General features: G+C 42.8%; 1 protein-coding gene across 1 annotated transcript; it reads right to left on the bottom strand.

Annotated features, from left to right (window-relative positions):
* Positions 1–388: 388 nt before the first annotated feature.
* LOC144825105 (zinc finger BED domain-containing protein 6-like) lies at positions 389–3157 on the bottom strand. Its single transcript, XM_078683993.1, has 2 exons — positions 733–3157; positions 389–456 (listed from the first exon to the last, which is right to left on the bottom strand). Exon 1 carries the CDS (start codon positions 3089–3091, stop codon positions 1061–1063), a length of 2031 nt encoding a protein of 676 aa, XP_078540119.1. The 5' UTR covers positions 3092–3157; the 3' UTR covers positions 389–456; positions 733–1060.
* Positions 3158–24338: the final 21181 nt, after the last annotated feature.

Genomic DNA, 24338 nt, shown 5'->3' with positions numbered 1-24338 from the left:
AGGGCTGGCTCCACCTGGAATTCACAGAGTCCTAACGCGTTCTGCAGCAGGGCCACAACTGGAGTTTCCCGGCGTGGATTTTCTGCAAAACAAAAACAATCAACATTAGAAATGTGGTAGCGGTGCTGACACAACCCTAAAACCTAGAAGCCCCAGAGACAGCACCCCTGAGACAGGCAAGCGAGCAATATAACGCCTACACGTTCACGTGCAATAGGCCAAATGTTTTCCTAAGTAAATGCCTGTCACAGAGTTTGTTAATTCAAGAGCCCTAGGACTTTGCTGCTAGTACCACTGTCACTCTCTCGCCTCTCCGAATACTCCATTATACTACCTCCCATCCAAAAGCTTATCTTACCTGTAATTTGTGTTTGAGGGCTGGCTCCACCTGGAATTCACAGAGTCCTAACGCGTTCTGCAGCAGGGCCACAACTGGAGTTTCCCGGCGTGGATTTTCTGCAAAACAAAAGCAATCAACATTAGAAATGTGGTAGCGGTGCTGACACAACCCTAAAACCTAGAAGCCCCAGAGACAGCACCCCTGAGACAGGCAAGCGAGCAATATAACGCCTACACGTTCACGTGCAATAGGCCAAATGTTTTCCTAAGTAAATGCCTGTCACAGACTTTGTTAATTCAAGAGCCCTAGGACTTTGCTGCTAGTACCACTGTCACTCTCTCGCCTCTCCGAATACTCCATTATACTACCTCCCATCCAAAAGCTTATCTTACCTGTAATTTGTGTTTGAGGGCTGGCTCCTTCATTTCTTCATTGTGCAGAATCCAGGCATCAGCATTATGGGTAATGGATAGGGTGAGTCTGGAGGAGGAGGACTCAGGATAGACGACCAGGACTGAGTTCTTGTCAACTAACTGTTGTGAACCTGAGGAATGCTGCGGCATCAAAATCAAGATAGTTCTGTTGATGGGCTTGTTGTTTTATTGGTTGATTACAGTTTTGTTGGGAATGTGATGAAGCACTTGCTAAAGAAAGGCAGACACACAGGAATAAAAGTGAATAAGGAGGACTATTTACAATTAATGAATGATTGAGTCATTTTCAGAACTCGCTGTCAGGGAAGCAGAACTCGTCCTCATACTCTGCTAACTCATCAGTCGGGGTTACTTCTGGTAACTGAGGAGAACTTTCCTCGGGTAGGGCGGTGTCCTCTTCTTCCTGCGTGCATTCTCGTACTCTGTAATCTGGTGGTATGAAGTGCTGGTTCATCTTTATCAAGGTGAGCCGCTCCACATTTGCGGGCAAGAGGCGGGACCTTTTGGAAGTCACAATGCCACCAGCAGAACTAAAAACACGTTCTGAAGACACGCTTGCGAGTGGGCAAGACAAGTAATTGATAGCCAGGTTGGTGAGCTCTCGCCATATTTTTCTTTTCCCATGCCAATACGCCAATGGGTCCTCAGTAATATTGACCTCTGTTGAGTCATCCAGATAGGCCTGCACCATTGAAAGAATGTCCTCCCGGATTCCTGTACTTTGCACTTCTGTGTCCTTTCTAGGACCAGGAAACCCTAGCTGAGTTAGCCAACTCGCTTCAGACATATCGCATGCGCCTGGTGGAGATGATACGGTTGCTGGTGTGGTTAACGGCTCAGAGGAAAAATCACTCACTTCTGCCACAGGCACAGATGGTGAAGTGCTTTTTTGGGACGCCTGATCGCCTGCTGATTCACTAGTAGTACTGTCTTCTCCTACAGTTTCCTTCCGTTCTATTTCAAAACGAATGGCTGACTGAGCTAGCCAACCTTTGTACTCTGTAACATCCGATGTTTCAAAAGGAATTATTACTTTGCCAAACAATGGCTTTTTGTAACGTGGATCCAGAATAGTAGCACAAATGTAGTGCTGTTGTTTCTTGATATTTACAAGCCGTTCATTGCTAACTAGGCGTTGTAATAATCTCTGCGCCAACTCATGTGCTTCGTTCTTTCCAACGTCCTTTAATTGTGAAGACACCACCTTGACTTGGTGCTCGAGCTTCAGCAACAGTGGGATAGCTTTGCTCAAAGAACAGTCCTCCCTGCTCACGTCACGCGTGAAGACCTCAAAAGGCCGAAGCATGTCTGTCAGGCTTTTAACTAGCTGCCATTGCTCCACCGCTAGTATCATTCCTGTCGTATCACCACCCAGGTTGTAGAAATACTCATTGACTACTGGAAACAGCTCATGCAGACGCTCAAGCATGTAGAAGGTTGAGTTCCAACGTGTTGCCACCTCCTGGATAAGTGCTTTCACTGGCATTCTACGTTCATTTTGCTTGCGCCTCAGCTCCTTCCGGGCCTTAAAAGAATGGTTGAAATGTGTGCATATTCTTCTGCAGATGGTCAGTGTTTTGTCGACTGCAAGTTCTTTTTTCAAAAAATTTTGCACAACAAGGTTGATACAGTGCGCCAAACACGGCACTCTGAAATAGAAACCGTCCGCCATGGCCCTAACTACATTGCTGCCATTATCTGTAGAAACATAACCAACCTTGCAATGTCTTGGGCGCAGCCATTGCAAGACCTTTTTGTTAAAGTCAGCCAAAATGTTGACTGCAGTATGACTTTTCTCCATGCCAAACATGGCTAATGTTGCATGTTTACGAGCACCCTTAAAAATCTCGACCAAGTCACCACCTGCATTTATCTGTTTAATAACCCCTGAAAAAGAGACCCAGTGTGCAGTGATGCACATGTAATCAGTGGCTGCGCAACTGGTCCACATGTCTGTTGTCAGGTGTATAGTGTGAACAGCACTCTTCTGCAAAGCTGCCCCCACCAACTCAAGCACCTCTTTGTGTAGTGCTGGAACAGCAACCCTGGCAAAATAGTACCGGCTAGGAACCTTCCATTTAGGGGCCAATGTTGCCACGAGTTCAAGGAAACCCACACCTTCGACAAACGAAAAAGGGAGAAGGTCCACCGCTAGCATTTTTGCCAGCTTAGTGTTATAGAGGCGTACAGTTGGGTGGTTGCGTTGAAATTGCGCATCTGAGGAGAACATGGCTGAAATGGTGCGCTGGACAAATTTACGGGATGATGCTGATGCCTTCTTCGACCCACTTCTGATCAGTGTTGACATTTTCCGCATTGGTGTGTCTCCCAGACTCTCAGTGTGCCTGCTATGTGTTACGGAGGGTGTGGTGCTGCAAGGGGTACTGGGTGCAACCGGACACATATCTGACGCTTCTTCTACCTCCCCATCATCTTCAGATGAAACACCTACTATGGGTATATTTTGGCCACTTGCCCTTTGGGATCGCTTTCCCTTGACGTTTGCTAGGTGCGGAAACCATTCGACAGCGTGCTTTCTTTCAAGATGACCTATCTGGCCTCCGGTTCCATAGTTGGTACCAGTCTTACCACGGCTAACGCTAGTCTTACAAATGCAACAAACGGCTATGTTATCATATTTTTCATGGACACTAAAAAAGTTCCAAACTGGGGACTGGAAACTTCTGGTTTTGCCGCACGAGGTGATACTGCTGCCAATGCCAGATGAAGCAGTGGTGGATGAGCCTTGCAGACATCTACTGGGTTGTGCAATTATTGCAGCAACCTTACTTGAGGGAGTCGAGCTGGATGGAGTCCCCCTCCGGGGAGAAAATATGGGAGCTGTAGGTTTTGTTGAACTTGTGGTACTACTTGACTGCGTTGGTGGTGCTACCAGTGGCACGTCGCCAGGGTCACGCTCAGCATGACGTCGGGATAGGGTGTAAATGTCTGTCTGCTGCATGGCCGGTGTGGCTGGACTGACATGTGTGATGACTAGGTCATTGCTGTCATCCTCTTCAACAACATCAGAATGCACCACTTCATCAAGTCCGACGTTCGGATCCATAAGTATGAGCTTTCCGGGGCCCTTCCTTTTAAGATTTGATACCATTCGCAGCTCATGGTGTGCCTCCCTCTCAGACGTCGGAGATGGTTGCCAATCCAGATCCAGATCATCATCTGATGGAGCGGGGCTTGAAGAGGAACTTCTACACACCCTCCTTGATCTTTTCCTTGCTGGGGAGCTGGGAGAAAATGAATCATCAGGAGGAGTGGCTTCGTCTTCCTGACATGATACCCCGGCTCCAAAGTCAATTTCCTCCTGTGCCCCTACTTCTGGAAGAACAACCATTGTGGGCACTTGCACCGCTCCATGGCCATCTTCACTGACCTCTACTTGCAAGTCTCCATGGACCTCTCCTTCTCGGCCTTCTCCTTCTCGGCCTTCTCCTTCTCGGACAGCTCCTTCTCGGCCTTCTCCTTCTCGGACAGCTCCTTCTCGGCCTTCTCCTTCTCGGCCTTCTCTTTCTCGGCCTTCTCCTTCTCGGCCTTCTCCTTCTCGGCCTTCTCCTTCTCGGACAGCTCCTTCTCGGCCTTCTCCTTCTCGGCCTTCTCCTTCTCGGCCTTCTCCTTCTCGGACAGCTCCTTCTCGGACAGCTCCTTCTCGGACAGCTCCTTCTCGGACAGCTCCTTCTCGGACAGCTCCTTCTCGGACAGCTCCTTCTCGGACAGCTCCTTCTCGGACAGCTCCTTGCGCATGTACTTCTGCTTGTACTAGTAGCCCATGCAGTTGTTGTTGCGGCTTTGGTTGTTGAATAGTACTTGTGAGATGAGTTAAAACCTGTGTTGATGGCGTGCTGCTACTTTCTTGCGATGATCCAACATCACTGGTCGTTGGTGATTCAACAACTAAACAGGCTACCTGTGCAGCACTCATGGTGGGCCTTTGTTTTTTTGGTTGTTGTTGCCCAAAAAATGTCTTGGTTGAGCAACCAGTCGCCTTGGTAAGTGGTGCCACTTGCTTCTTCTTCTCCTTAGTAGAGACATCTTTCTTGGAAGAGGACCTACGGGCACCTCTTTTTGGAGCCATCTTCTTCAGATGTCGGAACAACAGGCCGCAGCAGCACTTCTTCCTGGCACTGATGCTCAACGATGATGATGCGTAGTTTTGTGCACCTAAACGCAAACGAAGACAGAGGAACATCAGTAAATATAAATGTTGCATATGTAGCGCTTGAATAAACAGTTAGCAAGTAGGCATTTATGAATACACACGTGCACACCACACAATATGGAATTTTCAAAATTAGGATTTGCTAAATTTTTGGGAAACAGGAATTTAACATTGATCCAAGAGAGCACACACACAGAGGGTTGTGCTTTCATGTACCCCTGACTCCGCCTGGGCACAATGGGTGAAAGCAAGGCACACCTATGTCTCAAAGCTCACTGCCTGCCTTCAAAATGGCCGCTTGACCCCCCCATCCACATGGCCAGGACCATGCCTCAAAATGGCCACCACCAACATAGCCAGCACCCAACCCCTACTCCAAAAAGTGAAAACACACAACACAAATCAAATCACCACAATCCAATGCCATCCATCCATTTTCAGAAGGCTTATGCTGCCTGCTGGTGGTTTTCCGGTGCAAAATTGCATTTTTTACAATTTCGCGAGTGCGAGATTGTTGCTTCACGGCGCGAACGTGGCAAAAACCCACAAAATCCGCGAACAGACCGATTCTGGGCCCCCCTGGGCATAATGGATGACATCAGAGCACAGTGGGTGCAGGCCTATGGCACAAAGCACACAACTTACAAATGGCCCCTAGACCCCCACCCACACGGGACCAGACAATAAAATGGCCCCCACCCCCATAGCAAGGCCCCAACACCACCCCAAAAAGTCCTAAAACACACAAAAATCAGCACAATCCAATGTCATCCATGCCCTGGCCAGAATCATGTTAACAAAAATAATTTCAACAAAACAGTTGTATCATCCATGCACCCATAAATAAGCCTGGTGGTTTTCAATTCATGTGCAGCAGAATTGTAATTTTTACAATTTCGCGAGTGCGAGATTGTTGCTGCGCGGGACACGAGCAGTGCGAACACAAGCAAAAACACATCCTCAGCTCGCGAACTTGCAGATTTTCCCCCCAAAAAAGTCGAAAAAAAACAACACACACAAAAATCACCACAAACAAACAACATCGACTTACTTCTTTGTGAAATCAAAATTCTAATCCAAAAGTAATCCAAAAGGCCTCAAATCCAAATATCCAGCAGCAACCACAAAAAGTAATCCTTCCCAGTCAAGATCGAAATCAAAGTGGCCAGGAAATGGAGGAGCTTGCTGGACAGGAACAGGAAGTTGGAGACTGGGGCACTTCCTTCACCCCACCCCTATGGGAGGAGCTTGCTGGACAGGAACAGGAAGTTGGAGACTGGGCCACTTCCTTTACTAAGTAATTTTTGTACTTTCGCTAGTGCGAGATTGTTCCTGCCCGCGCCGCGGACCGCGAGCAGCGCGAGCAGTGCGAACACAAACAAAAAATCCGCTTCGCGCGGATTTTGCGTATTCTCGCCGCATCCGCGAGAGTTCGCGGATTGCGGATTCTCCGAAAATACGAAAAATCCGCGAGCGTAACGGATTTTACGCCCATGCTTAAAATAGATGCCAACTTCGCAGGAGTAAATAAAATACGTTTATAAATTAAATATAGGATTTGAGAAGTATTAGCAGCTCTTGATGTCTTATGAACCTTTAGCCATAGCTTATCCCAAAGGGAGATAGGTCAACAGTCGGCTAAGTCTTTTTCCCAAGCCAATTCCGCTTTCCCCTTGTCTCGAATCGGAGTGAAAAATAAGCATTTATTTATAAAGAAGAAGCCGTAGTGAATGATGATAGTAAAGGAAAAATAGCGGAGCAATTGGAGGAAGGAGTGGAAGCAGCCGGTAGGAAGTGTCGATATTGGGAAAGAGAAGAACAGAGTAAGGTATATTTAGACTTATTAGAGGATGGTAATGAAAATTTTGATTGTAAGTCCAAAAAGGATATGGGTATGTTATTAATTAATAGTTGGGAGATCCAAAGCAACCCCTTGAGTCTCCACGCTTTCCAATAAATTGTACGATTATTAATACGTAACAAATTATTATACAAAATGGGTTGTTGATTCAACGAAGAGGAGGAAGTATAAGAAGAAGGAAGGCGAGGTGCAAGGATTTTACGCCTATGGGAGATAACTGGTGAGCGAAAAAGAGAATTATTGTTAGTAAAGGAAAGTGATTCTTTAAATTCAAAAGGGGATAAAAAATATTTTTCTATATTCAAATAAACGGGAGGATGAATTTGATGATCCTCAGAGAGCCAGCGAGAAGTCTGTTTTACAGAGAAGGCATAATGATATGATTTAAAATCAAGAAATTTAAGGCCACCCGTTGATTTATCTGATTTTAGGGCAGACAAAGCAATCCGGGAAGGTTTATTTTTCCACAGGAATTTGGTTAAAAGAGAGTCAATTTTCTTTAAATAGAAAGCAGGGATGTGAACTGGAATCATGGAGAGAAGATAAAGAATCAAAGGAGAAAGCATCATCTTGATAGAATTTAAACGGCCCCACCAAGAGAGAAAAAGTGGATGCCAACGATCAATAGAATCCGAGTCTTTATAATACTATCAAAATGTATCTTTAACGTGTCTGAGATGATGGAGGAGAACCATAATCCCAAATATTTAATCTTAGAAGTTTGCCAGGAAAAGCCTGTTTTTATAAAATCTTGTTTGAGACAGAGAACATTTAGAGGTAAAACCTCACATTTATCTGAGTTGAGACGATACCCAGATAATCGAGAGAAATTATCAACCTAAGATAAAAAGGCAGGGATGGAGGTAGTCGGATTGGAACAATACAAAAGAATATCATCCGCATAGACAGACAATTTGGCATGAGAGGAATCCAGCTGGAAGCCAGTAATCTTTTCATCCAACCTAATTTTAGTTAAAAAGGGCTCTAAGGCTATTATAAACAAAAGAGGAGAGAGGGGGCATCCTTGATGCACTCCCCTAGAAAGTGGAAAATAATCTGAAATGTTACCGTTCTCAAAAATAGAAGCTTAAGGACTAGAATATAATATAGAGATAAGAGATATTAGTTCAGGAGGAAATCCTATCCATTTTAGTGCCTGAAACATAAAATCTCAACCGATACTATCGAACGCCTTTTCTGCATCCAATGCTATAGCAGCAATGGGATAATCAAGAGAAGATGCTTTGCTGAGAATATTAAAAAAGACTCTGGAATTGTCAGAAGATAAACGACCTTTTACAAATCCCAATTGTTCAGGGCCAATATGATTAGGTAAAATAGGGTCAATGCGCAGTGCTAGGATTTTAGCATAGATCTTATAATCCAGGTTGACAAGAGAAATTGGCCTTTAATTTTGACATAGAGACTGATCTTTATTGTCTTTAGGAATTAAACAAATCATGGCCTCTTGAAAAGTCCCAGACGAAGAACCACTAGAGCTAAAGTCATTGTAAAGTGATAAAAGATGAGGGATTAAGAGATTTGCAAAATGAGCATAAAACTCGATTGGAAATCCATCTGGACCTAGGGCCTTCCCTCTTTTTAATAGTGATATAGTGCGTGTAATTTCAGATGTCATGATGTCAGTCTCTAAGGAAGAAACATCTGCGTCATAGGGCGAAGGAGGTTCTATAGACTGAAAATAAGTATAGAGATCTATGGAGCTTGGTTGTTGTTCAGGGGTATATGAATTTTTATAAAAAGAAACAAATTAATTTAATATATGATTGTCTTTAAAGAAAGATACACCAGTGTCATTCCATATAGATTCTATTTTAGCCATTCACGCCTGATTTTTAGGTAGTTCGCTAACAATTTCCCCATCTTATTTTGACCTCCATAATATCGCGCACTACATTTTAGAAGATAAGAGGAAGTGGCTTTAGTAGATATTTTGTTAAATGTAAATTGTTCGTCAATAAGATTCTTTAATGCAGATTCAGAGTTCGAATGATAACACGCATATTCAAGTTGTTTGATTTTAGCAAGTAATTGGGAATTTTTTTCTTAAAAGGTTTTTTTTTTGGAGACAAAATTTATAATAAAGCCTCTGGCGGCAGCTTTAAAGGAGTCCCAAATCATTACAGGGGAAGAGTCTAGGGTAGAGTTAAAAGAAAAGAATTCAGAAGCAAAAGAGATGTATTGGCTAGTAAAATTTGGATCAGATAACAAAATATTGTTAAAATGCCATCTGCCTGCATGAGGGGTAAAAGGGAGTCACTCAAAATCAACTAAAACTGGAGCGTGGTCTGATATTAAAATAGAGCCAATTTCAGAATGGGAAACTTGTTGAGATAAGGGTTTACTGAAAAAGAGATAGTCTATACGGGATTGGAAGTGAGGAGGAGGGGAATAGAAACTGGATTCTTGAATAGTAGGATTGCAGAGCCTCCAGATATAAACTAAGGATTTACGGAGTATGGAGGATGTAAATTGTAAGTGCATCTTTGTGTTAGTAAATTTAACAGAAGATCGTCTATCCAAAATAGGGTCAAAAACCTGATTACAATCCCCACCAAAAAGAATATACTCGTCATCAAACCAAAGAAGTTTATCTGATACCTGTGTCCAAAATGTATTATCTACATTAACGGGTGCATATACGTTAAACAGAAGAAGAGGTATTTGATTTATATAAAGTTTGACAATTACCCAACGACCCCCTAAATCAGCTTCTTGATGGGTAACTGTAACTTGGTATTTCTTATGACATAAGATAGAAACTCCGTTGTTTTTACCTAAAGCAGGGGAAGAAAAAACGTTGCCTACCCAACTTCGTTTCAGTTTAGAAGCTTCATTGTCTGATAAATGTGTTTCTTGAATTAATGCAATATCAGTGTTTAATCTAGCTAATGTGTCAGTACCCGCTGTCTTTTAATGGGGTTATTTACTCCTTTAACGTTCCAAGTTACAACTCTAAAAATAAACCATCAAATATTATTTGCAAACAGTATAAGCATTAAAATTTTTACTACATAAGAGAAAGAAGTTAGAGAACAGAGGAGTGTGAAAGAGGCTCAGGAATGAAGAGATAAGGAAGATAAGTATGAGAAAAATATTGTAAGGTGTAGAGAAATAAATGGAGAAAAAGATAGAGGAAAAGAGAAAGGGGAAAAATAGGAAAGGAAATGATTGCGGGAGAAGGAAACACAGAACAAAAATACAGTACAAATCTAACAGATGACAGAAAAGAAAGATGTCAAAAAGACATACCACGAAAGAAACAATGAGACTGGTGCTGGTGGAACCACATGAGGAAGGTAGCACACCGGACTGAAGACTCCATGAGAACGTGGCAAAGGGATAATGACCTCAAGGTGAACAAGAAGATTACATAGATCAAGGGATCACAAAACCACATCTAAAAGTATCCAAAATGAAATAAAAATATTAACAACAAAAGTAACGATGGAACAATATACAAATTACAGCGGGGTGGAGTAAGGAATAAATACCTTGACATAACACCACTTGGAAACGCAGAAAAATAATTATGCTTGGGGGATGTCCATAGAATCATTTCTGCAAGAATCTAAAAATTGTTGAAGTATTGCTGGATCTTCATAATTTGTCGTCTTGTTGTAATACGTCACTTTAAAGAGGCAAGGGTGGAATAGGCCATGATGAGCATTCAGAGATCGAAGAGCAGGTCCCATCTCCAGAAATTTCTTCCGACGATCTGCAGTGATTTTGGCGTAATCCTGTGCAAAGAAAAGATTAGAAGCATTCCAAGTAATCTTTCCTTTCTGCTTAGCAGCTTAAAGAACTTTAAGTAGATCAGTGTATTCTAAAAAGTACAAGATAATACCTCTAGGTTTTGTTACCGAAGAGGAGGAAGTAGAGGAACGAGAAGTTGGACATAACCGGTGCGCCCCTTGAATGTTCAAAGCTGGAGAATCTGGAAGACCAAGAAGCTTAGGCAAAAATGATTGAAAAAAGGATATGGTATTCGATCCCTCAAGGCCTTCCGCGAGTCCATTGATGCGTAGGTTGTTACGCCTATTTCGATTTTCCACGTTTTCAACATGTTGCTTAAGATCTTGAATTTCTCTGCGCATACATGGACCTTGGTCAGTAAATACTTGAACTGAGGCGAATTTCTTCTCAAGATTCTACACTTTTTGTTCAGTGTGTGACCAGTTATCTTTAAGGTTTTGAAGACGGTAATTTGTTTCTGCCATGTAGGGTTTAAGTGAACGAATGTCCTCAAGTAGGAGCTCCATAGAGATAGAAGAGGAGGTATTAGTAGGAGATGGAGGATTCGTTTTTACTCTTTTCCCTGTTGTAGAAGCAGAAGAAGAGATTAATATAGAATTTGAAATTTTTTTATTCGGGCGAGAGGTATGTGGAGAGGCATTTTTTGTGTTAGGAACATCATTAGCTGTATCTTCCATATCATCTGGCAAAACACTGAATGGATTAATGTCTTCCAAAGACACATTGGCCGAATTCATTTGCGGCATATTTCTGTTGTAGCGTGGCATTGCCATTGAGAAATAGAAAATGTTGGTTGTGAAAACGTATATAGAAAAAGCTGTGTTAGAATTCCTATATAAGGTTGTCAAAAACCAGCATACTACTGAAATGAGCTCAATATAAACAGCATGAAGACAAAATATTATCTTGTTGAGGAGAAAAACAGTATCCTGAACTGTATTGTAAAGGTAATAAAATAGAACAATATAGAACAAGATGGCAGACGTTCCACAGTTATGATAAAGTCCTCTTCCTTCAATTACCACAGAAAGCACAAGTCAAGATTCAGCGTGTTGTGGCATGAAGTGAAAAAAAAATAGGTGGCAAAGTAATGGTGTAGTAGGTACATCAAAATGACAATTGATCCTCAGCTATGAGCTGTAAAACAGCAAAAAAGATTCTGAAGGATGTAAAACCTCTAACCCCATTTATTGGCAATGGCAACATTCCAAACTTGAGGTGTTTTCCTGAAGCAAATCCTGTTTTTTACAGGGCAACGTGAGGCAAAATTTGCGCAGGGGATTACTGGAGCATCCAAATGACGACCATTCCTCAGGTGCAATCCGCCGGTGGAGAGAAAGTGAATTATAGGCGGCAAAGAAATGATGCAATATCCACATCAAAATGGCGGTTATTCCTCAGCTATGAACTACCAAACAACAAAGAGTCTCTTGAAAAATGATAAACCTCTTACCCCATTTATTGGGACATTGCAATCGTGAGGCGTTTTCAATCTTGAGGCGTTTTTCTGATATAAAGCCCGTTGTTTATAAGGGAATGCGAGGTAAAATGGGCGCAGGGAGCGTACAGGATTGCTGAAGCTTCAAAATGGCGGCCGCTCTTCAGGCGCGATCCGCCGATGATGAGAGAATGAAATATGGCATGTTCCTCTCGCTCCGCTTTTCCAGGAAACGCTCCTGTGAGGCAGCAAGCGTTCCGCTGCTGAATGGTGCAGTTTCTAGAACCGGGTGGCCGTTTGACACACCTGAAGGGCTCCCGACGCGACTACGTTCCGACGGAGCTCTCCAGAACCGCGGCCATTTCCTCTGGCGCCTTAGCCACGGCCCCGGCACTTTGCTTTTAGAGGGGTCATTAAGTCAATACTGACTCGCTTACCTGGGTCCATGCAGGGGTCGGACTGTACTGAGGTGCCATTACTAAGCTGTGAAAAATAATACATTCCATTAAACACAACACAAATACATTTGAATTTTAATTTGATAACCTCTCAAAATTGCAAATGAGCCTGGTGAATTTCTGAAATCTGTGTTGCCGCTTTGGCATTTTAGCACATGCAGTTCTTCTCCATCAGTACTGAAAGCCTCAAAGTGTCAGCTAGATGACGCAGTGAGTGAAATATTTGCGGAGGAACTATGGGTCTGATGTACTAAGTCCTTTTTGCATACCAGGGTGTGCGAATAGCACACCTATTAGCTTGAGAATAGGATTTCATTTTAAGACAGTAACCAGTTCCACAGAAAAATGTACATTTACACGAATGGATAAAAGATCCTCCCTCGTGAATAGTCATGAAGCAGGAAGTATTTTCTCAGCAAACGTAAAGATGAGAAGTCTAGAGGGACAGCAGACATCCATCTCTAACTTGACTTCCCTTCCAAGTGAACATTTTTCTTTAAAGAAGATATTCTAATGTGTGGCGTACCAAAAAAAAAAAATGATGACAAGGAAGGAATCCCATTGGGGAGGTTGGAGGGGAGGTATTATATAGTTGTCCCCTGGAAAATTGTTTTTTCCCTCAAGTTTGTTCACCATGATTCCTCAACGGGAACATATGCCAAAGGGAGAGATTTTCCTGGAAAAGAGTCCACTTTGTGAACTAGTTACCATCCCACTTTGGGTGGCGGTAAAAAACAAATGGGATGCAAACACAACTGCACTCTCAAACCATTGATACATCTTATTTAACTCACTTTCATGCTTCTCATATTTAACCTATCAGTACCTTTCAAAATTTACTTTGCGGGATGGAAATACTTTCCGACTCACAAAGTAACTGTTATACACAGCCTTCCATGGTTGGTAAATTGAGTACCATTACACTATATAGTAGAATGACCTGTAGTAACAATATTTAGAAAGGGTAGAAGTGCAATGGAAGGGAAAAAAAATATTATTTAAAAAATCAGGTTATTTGAGTCCTCATTGGGAATAGTCTGCATTGAGTCATACATGAGGACTGTTAACCAAATAATGTTATTACAGTAGTTGAACTGTCTATTAAAGTAAGTGTAGTGGAGTTTAAATGTCACCAAACGAACCAGAAATGAATAGAAGAGGAAGCACATAAACAGCTCCTCAATTGGTGGACATAAAGGAAGAAGCTGTGTCACAGCTGGGATACATAAATCGAAGTGAACATTTATTTAGCGAAAAAACAAAGATGTCACAAATTTGTGTTTTTGTCTGGCGAGGAGAGTGAATACATCAATGGTGAACTGTGCTGGAAAAAAGATCTCCACTGTCCAGGGATCCTTGAAACCTTGCTCACAACCGCATAATTCTCTATAACATAGCATGAACTTGCCAAAGGACATCAAGGGCCATTTCATGATGGGCTTTCCTCAGAAGCGCAGAGTCGAGTGCCTGCTTTATGTGCCTACAGTGTGCAAAGCAAAGATATTTAACCCTTTATATCCCAGAGTTATTGCATTATTTATATACATCACAGCTCTAAAACAGAAAGAAGCAACTCTTTACCCCGTTACCAAGCTGGACTGGCCAAATAAGGCACTTACTCAAAGACATTTCAAGTAAATGAATTCATTTTATAGCCCGCAGGTACATAAAATAGATAATCGACTTTGTGCTGTATCAGAAAAGTCCATCATGATATGGCCACAGACCCAGGTCGGACTGGCCTGTGAGGCAAGCAGGCAGTGCCTGAAGGGCTGGTCTGATAGGTCAGTGTGTGGGCCGGTTTTGTAGAAGTTTGTGGGCCTGTCTTTTTTTCTGGCTGACCAGTTTTACTGTTGGTTTCCTTAATATAACCACAGACATTGTATATAGCAAGCACAAATGCATGCAGTCTCCTACACATCCTGCGAGAACTCAGTAAAAAGACTGATAGGCTGTCAGCGGAATCTACAATTGATTGTAACACCTTCCAATCCTTTTTCCTTGAAAAAGTCAGGTACCTTCTTCAAGACATCAACAATACCCCTACCACATATATTTCACCATCTTGCCCTAACACCTTCTCGCTGGATCAAATACTTTCATGTTTTCCAGAACTAGATGCAGCCTCCCTTAAGCTGATTATGAATAGGATAAAAACAGGTTCTCTATCAGATCCATGCCCGCCTAGAATCTTTCGAATGGTGCTCCCAGCTGTGGAGGGACATATCATCTCCATTTTAAACACCTCTCTGGAGACTGGTTACCTACCACCAAGCCTCAAAGAGGCTAGAGTTAAACCTCTACTAAAGAAACCAGGAGCTGATGGAACCAACTTGAAAAACTATAGGCCGATCTCCCAGCTACCCTTCTTGGCCAAAGTCCTAGAACATCACGTTCTGAAGACGCTGTCATCCTTCCTAGAGGACTATCATCTCCTCCAGGGTTGCCAAGCTGGGTTTCGAGCACATCACAGCACTGAGTTGGTGATGCTCTCAGTGCTTGATGAGCTCAGAGCCATGGCTGACAGTAAAAGACCCTGTGCCCTGATATTATTAGACCTATCAGCGGCCTTTGATACTGTCAGCCATGTGCTATTGCTGGACAGATTAACCGCCGTTGGCATTCAAGATCAGGCCCACCAATGGCTCAAATCCTTTCTGCTGGACAGATCCCAAAGGATTCAATTGGGTGATGCAGTGTCGGAGCTAGGCTCGCTTGATTGCGGAGTCCCTCAGGGTTCAGCCCTGTCCCCACTCCTTTTCAATGTCTACCTGCAACCATTGGTAACAGCACTAGTGAATATGGGTTGTAACATTTTTAATTACGCAGATGATACACAGCTGCTCCTTAGGATTGATAACACTGTATCTGCTCAGTCTCAAGCACAAAACATCCTCAGTTTTACCATGAGCTGGATGACAGCCAACTCATTAAAAATCAACCCCGACAAAACAGAAGTCCTGGTTATCCCTACAATCGAATCACCTTGGAACGAAAGATTCTGGCCCCAAGACCTGGGCCCTACTCCCAGGCCTAGTTCTACCGTAAATAGTCTGGGTATAAAAATCGACGATAAACTGACGATGGCTAACCAGATCTCAACAGTGGTTGGCACCTGTACAGGTTTAATTAGACAACTGCGTAAACTGATTCCCTTACTCTCCACCTCCACGCTTCGTACGATCGTGTCAGCCATCATAATCTCACGGCTAGATTATGGTAATGCTCTCTACCTGGGCCTTCCCCAATATCTGATAAATAGAATAGATTGCAGGTAGTCCTAAATGATGCAGCTAGATTGATTTTCAGACTGCCCAGAAAACCCATGCTACCCCACTGTTACGCAAGCTGCATTGGGTACCAATAAAACAAAGAGTGGGATTTAAGAGCCTTTGCATATCACATAAAGCCATATATGGTCTATCCCCGGTTTATATAAAAGAATGCTTGGAGGTTTATACTCCTGGACGCTCTTTGCGATCTTCAGAAGCACAATATTTGGCATGCTCTCGATATAAACTTTCCTCGAAAGGTGGTAGAGCCTTTTCAGTTCTTGTCCCGCAACTCTGGAATAGGTTACCTGTTCTCCTGCGTAGAGAATCTAACCTGCTTCATTTCCGGAAACTACTTAAGACTGATCTTTTTAAAGAAGCCTTAAACACTGAATAATTCCTCCAGACTATGTGTACCACCCATGCAGTGAGCTGTCTACCTTGTTCAAGCACTAAGAGACCTGGCGGTGATTTAGCGCTATAAAAATCGCAAATAACAATAACAACAACTTTACAAAACACATGTATAGCATGTCTTTACAAGTTCCAAGCTGCCCTAGTTGGTGCCTGGGCTTTACATGAGCACCATATCTCATTACACAATTTTTAGTAAATTCAATTAACCTATATTCCTCTGAGTTAGTGCTTTATTTTCAGACAGCATAGCCCTAAAACAGAATAGGTATACTATGATCATTGTTTATGAGCTGTAATACCTGACAATAAGGCAATAATTTCAAGCAATCTTGGGTTACATGAATTCTCTTCTCGCCCCTAAAACAGTGGTCAGGAAAGCACATTCTATTAAGGGCCAGGATACTGAGCCGAAATGTCGGTCTTGCACCTGGGTCTCCATGTGCGAAGTCAACAGCTTTGGCTGTCAGGCCACATTTACTCGTCCTTGTAGTTTTAAGTGACTGTTTACAACAGACTGAGCTGGCCTTTACTGCGATAGCACCCTGGACGTGAGTGGAGAGAAATTTGGCACCCCTGCCAATGGTAGTGAATTAAATGAGGCAGCAGGGGGGCGCTCTTGTATTCACTGGTCAGTACCTTGATGAGCAGGGACTGGCCCCTGAATGCAAACATCCCCAGACCTTCCCCAGCTCACCTAGATCACCAATACCTTAAAAGCCTCACGCAGATGGTGGTTTTGTTGATGTTTGTAAGCAGGGGTCAGAGGGTGAAGGGAGGGCAAGAAAGGGGCTAAAACGGTGTTAAACCTACTTTAAACCCGCAAATCAGACAGAAACGAACAGGCAGGGGCGCAAGATGAGAAGGGCGCTGTTGTTGGCATAAACCATAATGCACATATACCATGTGTGTATATTTGTAAAAGCGCACGTTCACCCAAGGGTATTTTGGCGCTGAATAACAGATGTTTATTGTTACCCAATGGTGCTCATTTTATGGACATCAGAGGATGAAAGGCTGAGTGGAACTGATTTGAACGTGTGACCATGAGGTCAAACACAGGCCCCTACAGTGGATGCATTAGTCCACTAAGCTTCGAGACACAGCGCTGGCTCTCCTCAGAATATTGGAGCCCTTGGCCTGAGCCCAGCTCGCCCATGCTAAAGGACGACCCTGACAACAAAGTTGCGGATATCTGCATACAGAGAGCCCCCTTCGACCCCACAACTATATTAAAGTACTGTAGCACGTACAGCATCGAAATCGCTCCTTTTTTCTCACCTACGCTGTCACAACAGCCAAGATACCTCTGACCAAGTGTTTCGAAAACGTTGTCCGCGATTACGTAACACGGGCTATCTGCTGACTGTTGGAGCAGATGTGGTTTCGTGCTTCTCTGCACGGCTCAGGAGAAGAAATAACTCCAGCTTGCTTCCCTTTTGGGTTGCAAAATCTGTGAGCCGAACAGGTGTGTGCAATCACGAACCGCAGTGATGCGTCCAAACTGCTGCTCTGCTAAAAATTCCACCCTCGCTGACACACGCGCCGGTCAAGGTTGCACAAGCCTGTTTTCCACCGGTCGTTGGGGTGATTCATGGCCGGTCACAGAGGTGCATGTCAATTGTCGGTGCGTACTTCTGTTTTTGTTATTGTGGTGCGTTTTGCTCCGGTAAACGCGGGGCGGGGGAAGGGGGTGTTCAATCTGACAAAACATATTAATTCTTGTGTTAATGTCCCCCAGCGTTAAAAATATATATAGTCGGAGAAATATGCTCCAAAATGTATACATCGGTACTGCGTATCGAGGGTTATAACCTGGTCTCCAGAAGGACTCTAATGCTATTCCAACATGCAACCTAAAGTAAAACTTTTTTAAACTAACAGGGAAAAATGAAAGACATTGCTGGAGCACCAGGCCTGGCTCTACAGGCGATTATAGGCCTCTCTACAACTCTATGCTTCCAACGATCAAATGCTCCACTAAGTAAGAGTCCACTTTTCCGATTACTGATTCTAGTTCACAGTACATCGGGTCCATGTAGCTCCAAAGTAGTTCTGATAACCGAGGTGGCACATATAAAATACACAAGTAAAAATATATTTTTATATGGGCCTAATATCGTACGGCTTTTCCTGCATGTTAGTAGGAGCAGAAGCTACTATATGTCATTTTTGGAGCAAAATGTGGCACTCTTGGTAGGATGGACGGCTACGTTTGCCTTGTTGGGACTTGCACATGTGAAACCCGTTTGATGGACACACGGCAAGCAGGGGTTACTGGGACTCACCGAGGGCTGGCACATTTTACCACGGATCTACTATGGCACAGCAATCTTGGCACAAAGTACACTCTTTCCAGGAACTGGCTTCTCAGGAGGTTGTGTGGGGGGCATAGACTCAGAACTCACAGAATAATGCATCAGAGACCATAAATGCTGCTCAGGCTAACGCTTTTCTTTATAGATAAAGAGAAATACTTTAATTACCCACCAGAATGCAAATCTACACAAGGAATGTCAATCAACCAAAGGGGTTTACTACAGGTGCTGTATGATTATGATCACATAGAATATTTTGTTGAGAATATGGCATTGGTGCAAGCTCAATGTGGCACTTGAGAGCAGCCTTCCTCCTTCTGTTACCCATAGGTCAGTTCAATCATCTTCCACTACTAAAAAGTTTTCTTAGGCCTTGTTAAGTAATTTGTATTTGTAAAGTGCTCTATCACTCGCTAGGGTACCCAGGTGCTGGGATTCAATACTTAAAGCAGAAAATACCCATTCAGTTTAGCAGTAGAGGCAGTGCTCAAGCTCTAGTGGTGTGTCTACCTTAAGTATGAGGCACTCTGGAATCTTGAGCAGGAGGTCTGCAGACAATGGCAGTGTGAGTAGTCCTGCTGGTGGTTAAAATAAGGGTGAGGATGGGTGACCCCATCACTTTCTGCCAGTGTTAACTAAAGAATGAGATGGCTCTGTAAAAACAGCAGCCCAGTCACAGGTCCTTCAATTGGATTGTTAGCTCACGCCAGAGCGAGCATAAGTCAGTTCGCTCCTGGTGGCAGGTTACAACATCACTGCCACGTCGATGGTCACTTTCGCAGGCTGTCAGCTGTACAGGCATACGAAGCTTGGTCAGGAGACTTATGAGGATGTTGTGAGACGCAGTCCCAGACTCAGGTTGTCACCTGTTATATACTCATAATTCAGCCAACTCTTCTGGGCTGTTCCATGCTCCAGAAATATAGTCCTGTTTAGTATTATCAATCCGAAAAATGGTATGCTGCCACCACTGTTTAAAGTATATGTGCCAGGATTTGGGCAGTGGTCCATATCGACTAGTGAGTGGTACTTCGCTTAAGACCTCAGAGCCAGGCTATAGGTCTCATGGTCAAGGCATAGGACTCGGTGTGTGCTTAGGTTTATCATGCGTTTGGCCAAAAATGTCAGGACACTAGTTAAACTACAGCTGTGGTCACCTAAGGCAGAGGTGCACGATTAAACTACCATCCAGGGAAAGGTCCGGTCCCAACAATAACATAAAGTAACATGCATAACAAATTATTAGGGTACATCAGAAAAACGTTGTTAGTTATTGTGCATATTTTTACATTATCTATAGTCCACTTATATTGTTTGGCTAAGGCAAGAAATAGAAAGGTAGGGGCATGTGTGATTGGCCATTATTTCCGAATTTGCAAAGACTCTAATGTTATAATTATAACTAAGGCACTGAAATCTTGTTTTCAGCTGTTTTTTAAGGTAAAACTGGAAAGTACATGGTTGAATACATTGTTTAACATATAATAAGTCTACAAGATAATACAAATTAGACTCTTCGGACACAATCGGAAGACTAATCCTCTCTGGAGATTAAATCTAACAAATATCATATATGGGTGCTACTTTATAACTTAATAAGAGCCACTTGCATATCATGGGCAAGAGTATGTATTGGTAAGGTATATACAAATTATCGAATCCTATTTCATATTTTGAAGTTTTGATACTCAGCAGGGTGCTCTTAGGCATGCCAGACAGATTATCTCTTTAATTCCCTGAATCCATGGAAGAGTACACCTGAAGTACATTCTCATATTTTAAACATACAAAATGGCCCCTCATAATGGCAGAATAGGTGACTTACAATGAGTTACACTTTATGATCAGGGAAACACCACTGCAAACTTGGTCTTCCATGACATGAAAGAAGTAGTACCTCTGTGGAAGTTATTCTGTGGTGAAGAGGAGATTAGGACCGCACATGTTTATTGAGTTTGCTGAGTCAATGCTATGAGCTGCAGCAGGACTGCAGTGGCGGACCCTGCAATACAGGATAGAGGCCTGCTTTTAAAATGGAAATTTGCAAGTGTAATTAGTTTATGTGAATGAAACTACTCAACTGGACTGACCAGGTGCGGTAGGTTTAGTGGGGGTAGGAGTGGGTAGTTGTTAATGGCAAGAATTTGGTAGACAATCAGCAAATGCAGTTCTGGGATCTTGGTGTCACATATAGATGGGGTAAAGAAACATCTCTTTCTTATAAGGGCACTTCTTTGTTTGATCAAGTTTCCATCAGCCTTACAAGTACAGTGTAACTTTTCCCAATTGCAGCATAAAGGTAGTACTTAAAAAAAACCTCTCATTGGCTTTTGCACCAGAATCAATACGCAAGCACAAAATCAAGGCACGTTTGATTCAACAGTTCACACAAAACAAACATAAAATAACATATTTTGGAGGAATGTTGAAGGAATGTGTCTTTAAAAACAGCTTTAATATAGTTGTTTATCAAAACAGAACTTCTGAAGCATTACATGAACTCAGGTAACATTTTAAACAGATTGAAACTTGCCTGAACTCTGTTGACCTATAGGGTCATATTCATGGTCTAATAGTCATTAAAATAATGCCACCCTGTTCTGGACATTTTACAAGACACGAGCTACCCATAAACCCAGGGGACCTGGGAATAATTTCACAATTAAACAATGGCACCTTTAGGTATCATTTTGAGGCATAAATAAACATTTATAGGTTAGATAACCTACAGCACTCAAAGTAATCACTCACCACCTTAAGAATAAATCAATCTTTTATCCAATTTGCTTCAAAAACATATGAAAAGAACACTCTCATTGTTACATAAAAGCTAGTGAGCAGTGTCCCAAATGAATTAAAGAACCACAACAATAATACATTGAACAAGTGAAAGTGTGTTTCTTCTTTTCAAACAACTGTAATAATAAAAGAGTCTTTTGTTCTTCTTTGGGCCAAATGCTATAGAGTGTTTGTTTGTTAAATGCATCAATGGCGTTTCAATCCTGAAGGTAAGCCGGGTCTCATCAGGACAAAAGCAATGTGGGGAGCATCTGTAACAAAATGACAGAATAAATTAAGGATGTGGAGGGGTGGTCTTATAAGGGGATTTTAATTGTAACATTTCTAACTGTAGTTTAGAGCTGTTTAGGAATAAGCAAAAGGAGGAATCCTTACAGATACCTCAAGCTCTTTTTCCAGGTAATATAAGACCAATAAGAGAGGGAAATTATTTCTGGAGGAATTGCTAGAGGTTGATAGCATTATAGTTAATGGAAGGCTTCCCTCAGATATTCTGGCAAATTTCACTCACAAGTCCAACAATAGTGAGTCTATTCTTGATTATGTGGCAGTGGGAAGTTCCTCCTTCTTTATCCTGAAATATTTGTCGGTCTCCAACACCATAAGGTACTCACTATTACCGTAAATTTAAATCCACCCTTGACGTACTCGTGGCGTATAAATAGCGAATTGGTGAGTTTTGGAGACAATTCTGGGAGATGCTATTGGAATTTTAGGGCTATCAAGGGCTTGTCGAGTATCCTAGAGGCCGCCGTGGAGAATTTGGTTTATTGGAATGGCTTTGAATTTATATGTTTTGCTGATTTTATGAATGTGGGAACTTTCATCGCAAAAAAAATCTTATCCTATAGGAAATCCTAAAATAACTCCGAGTTGTCTTCGGTACCTTAATATTGAAATAAACAAATTAGTAAGGGAACAGTACCTCACTTATACTCCCGAAAGATACCACAGAATAGTCCTATTAAGAAGATGAGGAGTAGGGTGAAGGTTAAATTGAAAAGAGAGAATGAAGACACCTTATGGATTAAACTATGGGAAGCGGCACACAAGAGTCAAGCTAGAATATTTTGGTCACTAATTGGGGAGGGCTGTGGAGTAAGATCTAGACCACTGCCAATTCCCATTGAAGAGCAAACTTGGGTTGGGTATATTGAGAATTTATATGCCAGCAATGGATTGGTGTCTGAATATGGTAGAACATATGTGGATAGCTCTCCATATGGACCTCCGACCGAAAAGGACATTGAACTGGCCATCAAGGGCTTGCGCTCTTCCGGCGCAATGGGTCCGGATGAGCTTCCCATTTCGGTCAAAAAAGAAAACAGTGAGATGTGGAGAAAAATCCTCTTCCCAGTTTTTAGCTTTTGTTTTTCTAGTAAAACCGTTCTCCCCTCCTGGAGGGGGAGCATATTGGTCCCCCTACAGAAGAAGGGAGACCGTGATGCTCCACACAACTATCGCCAAATCGCCCTTTTGGACGCCATAGGCAAAGTCTTTACAAAATGCCTCCTTAAGTTGATCAATGATTGGGTGTCCAAGGGTGAAATCTTGCCCCTTGAGCAGACTGGGTTTAGGCAAAGGCATGGTACTATGGACAACCTGACGGCATTGCAAGTTATAACAGAAAATATATCAAGGTCCGAGGAGGGAGAGTCTATGGAGCCTTCATAGACTTCTCCACAGCATTTGACAAAGTAGATCGATCTTTGCTGTGGAGGAAATTATCAGACCTTGGCATGCCGTCTACTCTCCTGGAGCTAGTCCGAGCTCTGCACTCTGACACCTGGTGTAGAGTCTTGTTAGGTGGGGAAAGGGGACTCTCTCGAGTAATTACTACAGCCAATGGGTTAAAACAAGGCTGTCTATTGGCCCCTTTATTATTTTCCCTTTATATAGCTGATCTCCCTCATGTTTTGTCCTTAAGTGAAGGAATTGCTCCTGTTCTGGGGGGTATTCCGATTGTCTGTTTGCTGTATGCAGACGATATATTAATTCTGGATTTAACACCAAAAGGATTAAACAATCGTCTACAGGTACTTTATGAATATGCGGAGGCACACCACTTGAAGATAAATGTCTCAAAAAGTAAAGTAATGTGCATGACGGGAAGGAAAAAGTTGAAATATGCGAGCTTTCCTTGGTCTGTAGGTGGACAAAGATTGGAAGTAGTAAATTCTTATGTCTTCCTCGGAAAAATTATTGTTAGTAATCTAAGTGAAAAGGCTCACATAGCAAACAACACCCGGAAAGCAATTGCCCAAGGTAAAAGTCTACTCTCCCTTTATAAGGCTACAGGTAGAAGACACTTCGCTATTCTGCTAGAGGTTTATCGTGCTAAAATCCCAGCATCATTACTTTATGGTATTGAATTACTAGATATAAGAAACTGGGGCTTCTTAAATACTACGGAAGGCAAAATTTTGCGCTGTTTAACCACGGTTAATACAGCGTGTTCTATAGCCGCTTGTAGGCTGGAATTCGGCCTGCGTAGTAGTTGGGTCCAGGGCCCAGCTGGGATAGTGCGCTGGGTCTCTAGCCTTGCTGGGGGAGAACCGGGTACTCTAAGACACCTTATTCAAACTGAGTTGTTAGGAACTTTTACGGAACATTCTCTAATTGTAAAGAACTTTAGAACTGTAGTTGATCTTTTGCAACTTGATGAATTGGTTCTCTTTACCTTATCTGGAGAAGTGTGGCTCAATGGTTAGAGCAGGCAGACCTCGATGCAGAACTGTGGCCAGGGACCAGGGTTCGATTCCTGCCTCGGCGGGTCTTGGCCTTATTAATTCCCCATACCAGATATTCTCGCCTCAGTGCCTGTTCTGATCATGGGTCCCACGCTGCAACTCTGGGCAATAGCTTGCTTAGTCTCCACAACGGCCCCCACAACGCGAGGGATGCCTGGTCTGCACCATGGGGGTGCCCAGGAGTGGACACTTCAAAGGGAAAGCCAGGAAGGGTTCCCTTGCGGTATTCGTACAAGCGCCGGGAAACCCACTGCAGGTAGCTGTGCGCTATACAAGTACAAAAACATTTACATTTACATCTGC

This window comes from Lissotriton helveticus, chromosome 3_1 (assembly GCF_964261635.1).
Source record: "Lissotriton helveticus chromosome 3_1, aLisHel1.1, whole genome shotgun sequence".
NCBI classification, from domain to species: Eukaryota; Metazoa; Chordata; class Amphibia; order Caudata; family Salamandridae; genus Lissotriton; species Lissotriton helveticus.
The sequence above is the reverse complement of the archived record's forward strand: the minus strand, read 5'-3'. Positions and strand labels throughout refer to the sequence as shown.

Bases quoted from the DNA above. Each gene is read 5' to 3' on its own strand.
- LOC144825105 (XM_078683993.1), bottom strand. From the start codon at position 3,091: ATGCGGAAAATGTCAACACTGATCAGAAGTGGGTCGAAGAAGGCATCA.